Genomic DNA, 5,242 nt, shown 5'->3' on the forward strand with positions numbered 1-5,242 from the left:
AGAGTAATGATATTTGAATTAAGAATGATGAAAGTAGTATTAATTAGACTTATAATTAGAAAAAAGTAATTAATACTGTATTGAAACGTGAAATGAGTCGGTTATTTTAGAACAATATTTTTTTACAAAAGACTCATTTATTATGGGACGAAATGAGTAATTTATGTTTTCCATATTTCACAAAAGTAGTTTTAAATGGAAGATTGTGAGCACAAGAAAATGTGAAAATCCACTTTTGTTGAATTGTTTCTCACATGTCGGTAAAACTTTTTGACAAAATGGGTATTTGACTAAGAGTAATGATATTTGAATTAAGAATGATGAAAGTAGTATTAATTAGACTTATAATTAGAAAAAAGTAATTAATACTGTATTGAAACGTGAAATGAGTCGGTTATTTTAGAACAATATTTTTTTACAAAAGACTCATTTATTATGGGACGGAATGAGTAATTTATGTTTTCCATACAATTAATGAAGGATATTTTTGTAAAATAACTTATAATTACTTTTTTTCTATACAAAATCAGTTGCATTTCCTAATATATGTAAAATTCTTAGAATAACATGTAATATATCCAATTTAAAAAACTGTCAAATGATGAACATAATAATATACAGTTAAAAATAATCAGTTAAAATATTTAGCTTCTTGAGGAATTACTCATAAGTCATAAACAAATGAACACATATTATGGATGCAGTACAATAAAAATTTACACTAGAAATGTATCCAATTAAGAAGAGAATATGAACAACCCAACAAACAATTCTATGTACTTATATGAAACACAAGCAATTAATTGTATCCTGTATTCCACAAGGAATCTTCATTCTCCCTAAGATTTTTAGCAACCATATCTCAAAGAAAACCCAAGTTTTTTCCATCAAATGTAAGATTAATTTTCCCTTGCTTGTTCTAGAGTTTGAAAAATCTTGTTTATTTCACACAAAAACTTGTCATTTTTCATTTTATTTTGACACTGATCTTTTAAAGTTGGTTTCCTCAGAAGTCCTAAATGGTAGGTAATCGAGAAATCTAACGTTTCCTACAACTATTACATCGTACAACAACCGTAGAGGATCCGGTTTTTATTCTTTCTACAAATCACTCAAACATATTTACATTTTTTTACATTGGGTAACTTTTTTTATGCTTTTACATTGAGTAACTAGATAAAACTACTAATCATATTTCTCCCTCCACATAAACACAAGAAAAAACACCCAAGAAATAGCCAAAGCAAGATCCCCAACAACATGCCTAGGCCAATCACAAGCAAGTTCTTCAACCTTCCCTACAAAGTAAAATCTCCAAACTGCCATTGAAATATGAAGAAACACACATCCTTTAGCAAAGAAACTTTGAAACTCCATATCCTTAACACAAGCAACCATGAACACAAGAAACCCAATTGTGAACAACAATAATCCAGAGAAGGAATCTGATGTTTGAATTAATAACTGATCATGTGGTGTTGACCCTTGTAGCTTTATTGCTGTCTTTGTTCCATGTCCTAAGACATGTACCTCTTCAGAGTAAAAAACCATCAATGATCCACATGTTAAAGCTATTGTTGAATGAAGAACACATATTAAGAAAAAACAAGATGAACCCATTTTTCCAAAACCACTTTGAAGTCTTAAAGTTTCTTACTTCCTCATAACACTTCAAATTTCATAAACTTAGTAGCAAAATCTTAACAAAGAGAGAGAAACCTTTGAATTACAAATACTTGTGAAAGAAGTCTGAAAAGGAGATGAATCAGAAGAGGATTAAATATTGTGATTGAATTTTGATAATTATTATTACTATTAAATGTAATAAATGTGTTATTATTTGTTTCCATACCTGTTACCATCCAAATTCCAATCTCCATACTTTTGTGGTTGCTACCTTTCTTGTTGAACTAAGCAATTGAAATTTTTTTTTATTTCTTTTTTTGAAGAAAGCAATTGAAATTATGGTGGGTTATGGAAAATGGACCTACATAAGATAATTAAGAACATTGTGTCATTATATTTTGTCTTTTGAACCACGTAGGGTCTTAATTTGTAGCCACTACTCTTATCTTAAACTTGGTTTTTCAACAATGATGTCGGTATCTGATGGTAGTTTTGGAACCGGATTCCATGCAGTCACTGACAGTAACCATTCATGCAGTCAGAGGATATGTGACCGTCCAATTTCGATCAAATAGTCCATATTTCAAGCCCGGTAATTTTAGTTTTAAAATAATAATCAAAATTTGTTTATTTTTTAGACCGTTCGATATCGATTAGACGGTCACGGATCTCCTAACTGCAAGAATGCATTATGTCGGTGACTACAAGGAATCAGGTTGGTAGTTTGGTGTTTATTTTCATGTTTCGGATAAGTATAGCAAAAATCTGTCTCAATCCCATCTAATTCTTAACAGTATCTTGATATTTTGACAAATCACACTCTCCTTGAGACACAAATATGAAATATCTATTTTAATTATTAGGGGATACTGACCACTCTTATTTGTTTAAGTGTGTCATTCTTATTGGTTCAATAACTCCTTTTGCTATCTCATTAGAAAAATGAAAATAACCGTTTAATGCGGTGAGTAGATTCACACAATTTATATGAGCGAGCAATGCTATATATCACGAAAGATTCAAGAATGATATGGCAGAATAATCACCCTCGGATTTTATCAAGAAATTGTCCCGAAATTAGTGTTAACCAATAAAATCTCAGTATGGCCGGAAATCATGAGGTGGTGGGTGTTATGTAATTTTTTTTTACGAAAGGTTAATAAATAAGACTGAAATCTAAGGATGATTATTCTGCCATGTCATTCTTAAATCTTTCTTGATAAAATCATTCTTGATATCTAGCATTTTCCTTTAATAATTCAATTATAAAGAAATTTGGTTTCGAAAATATTTGTCTGTTGATGGTTAAGACTTAAGATACAGAGACATGATATGATATATTAATTTCTTAAAAAAATGATATGAGATATTAAATTTTTTTCTTGACAAAATGATATATTAATTATATTCTGCTTAATTTCATGTTTGATTTAACAAAAGGATAAGATAAAATAAACCATTTTTATATCCTATCTTGATTTGTCTTTGTAATTTTTATTTGAGCATATGTTGGGTTAGAAACGATTAGACATTCATTCGTTATTTATTAGTATTACGATATTCTTTCATTTTTAAAAGGGAAAATTACACTAACCTCCTTTTGAGGTCTATGAAAATGACACTAACACTCTCTCTAGTCTTAAAACTTACACTAACCTCCCATAAGTTTTCCTTTAATAGACAAACACCTCCCTTATTATTAACACCATTAATTTTTCCAACCTTTTTCTTTTAGAATTTTCAATTAACTGTTAACGAGGGCAAACCTTCGTTGTTGAATCAATTCAAGAAACCATATTCAAATTGAAATATGTGTATAGGATCAAAGGTATTCCAAACATTCAAGAAACCATATGATTCTCCTTCTTAAGTTCACATGGATTCACACATCGTTACCTTTCACTCTTATCCTTATATATGTTGCACTATGATTATTGATTATATGATTTTGTTGGAACCGATCTAATCATCAATTTCATCTGTCACTGGTCCTTTATTTAAACTTCTAATTCCATTTCTTTGATGCTTATTTTCTTAATTGAAATTATCTTTAATTAAGTTAATCAAATCAAAATTTCACCGTCGTTAGAAATCAATTTAGCAGCATAATGATAAAAGCATACAAACAAGAACGGTATAAACATCCATGAACAAAACATAAAAATAACGAAAAACGTAAAAGAGTTAGTAGCACGGGAGGTGTTTGTATATTTGTGAAAAACTTAAGGGAGGTTAGTGTAAGTTTTAAAACTAGAGGGTAATGTCATTTTCATAAACCTCGGGGGAGGTGAGTGTAATTTTCCCTTTTAAAATAATAATATTATGTATTTGTTATTATAATTAATCACATGTCATTTTTAAATTATTTATTTAATTATAAAAGTAATTTTTTCATTTAATTATAATAAAATAAAGATGTATTGTTTTTTTTAAGAAATTATATTGTGTTTGTTATTATGTGTGTATCAAACACGGTATAAGATAAATGTTTATGATGCCCATATCATATTCTGTGTTTATCTAGATCTATATCATCATATATTGTTTCTATCATATCCTGATCATCAAACAAATACATAAATATCCTTGACAACTACTACCAACTTAGTTGTACTTAATTAACAAAATTAAAGCGATTTGTATAATCTAAAAGACGTGACAATCACACCAAAGGAAAAGAGAAGGAAAAGAGAAATAGATAATTAAAAAAGACATTGTCTATTTAAGGCTATATTTTTGGTCCATATAATTTTAATTTCTGAAAATAAGTTCTCATATTTTTTCAATTATTATCACTGTGAGAGTTAAAGACATTCATAAGTGGTTGACACTCCTAACCTTTATAAGGTATTTGACAAATGCTACATGAAATACATTGCACTATTTTTTTCTGAAACATCCAAACTTAACTCATTTCATTATTCAACAATGAGTAAATACAAGGAGGAACGTAATCATAAACTTGGCGACTAGTATAAGAAATGACCGCTCTAGCTAAAGTATGAGCTACCATATTCATTTGCCTCTGAATAAACTTAATCTCAAAGTTACAATTTGAGACTAAAATACACCTAATGTTGTTAACAATCACATTAAACTCTGATACACCTCCAGCTCTAGCGTGAACAGCATCGATAAGAACTTGCGAATTACTTAGGAACATCATACTTGACAGTCTTATCTCATGCACCTAATTCATGGCAGTCAACAAAGCAACTGCTTCTCCTTCGTGCAACTCCAATTCAGACCATGACCAACCTGTAAGAGATCTAACAAATTCACCTTCCCTTTCACGGATGCAACAACCAAATCCTGTTTGCTCCTCCTGCCAACAAAAAACTGGCACTGACACTGCATTGGAACTGTCACTGTTGAGCAACCTGTCCGCTGCTACTTCTGCGACTTCTTACTATGTCATTTCGAACCTCCTTCCATTCAGCTTGCAGCAAAAACACAAAATTCAGAATCTGACTTGCATTTAAGTTTTTCTGGCTCCAAATTCACTCATTTCTGTTTTGCCAAATTCCCCATATCATCATCAACACTGTACTAACAATTGCAGCCGATTCACACGGACAGACATCCACGAGAACTGCTCCCACTGTATGAAACCGAG

The 5,242-nt window shown here is 30.3% G+C and overlaps 1 protein-coding gene across 2 annotated transcripts; it reads right to left on the minus strand.

Annotated features, from left to right (window-relative positions):
* Window positions 1-1,066: 1,066 nt before the first annotated feature.
* LOC146949757 (uncharacterized) lies at window positions 1,067-1,993 on the minus strand. Of its 2 annotated transcripts, none has more exons than XM_085745685.1 (2): window positions 1,853-1,993; window positions 1,067-1,532 (listed from the first exon to the last, which is right to left on the minus strand). In XM_085745685.1, the coding sequence occupies exons 1-2, from the start codon at window positions 1,878-1,880 to the stop codon at window positions 1,186-1,188; spliced, it is 375 nt and encodes a 124-aa protein (XP_085601811.1). In that variant the 5' UTR covers window positions 1,881-1,993; the 3' UTR covers window positions 1,067-1,185. The 2 variants fall into 2 exon arrangements, with proteins under 2 accessions (XP_085601811.1, XP_085601810.1); XM_085745684.1 differs by having other exon boundaries at window positions 1,067-1,749.
* Between the last annotated feature and the right edge of the window lie 3,249 nt (window positions 1,994-5,242).

The sequence above is a fragment of the Medicago sativa genome, chromosome 2 (genome assembly GCF_051527215.1).
Source record: "Medicago sativa cultivar Bolivia chromosome 2, Bolivia_mono, whole genome shotgun sequence".
NCBI lineage: Eukaryota > Viridiplantae > Streptophyta > Magnoliopsida > Fabales > Fabaceae > Medicago > Medicago sativa.

Coding starts and splice junctions, on each gene's coding strand:
- LOC146949757 (XM_085745684.1), bottom strand. CDS start 1,620: ATGGGTTCATCTTGTTTTTTCTTAATATGTGTTCTTCATTCAACAATA.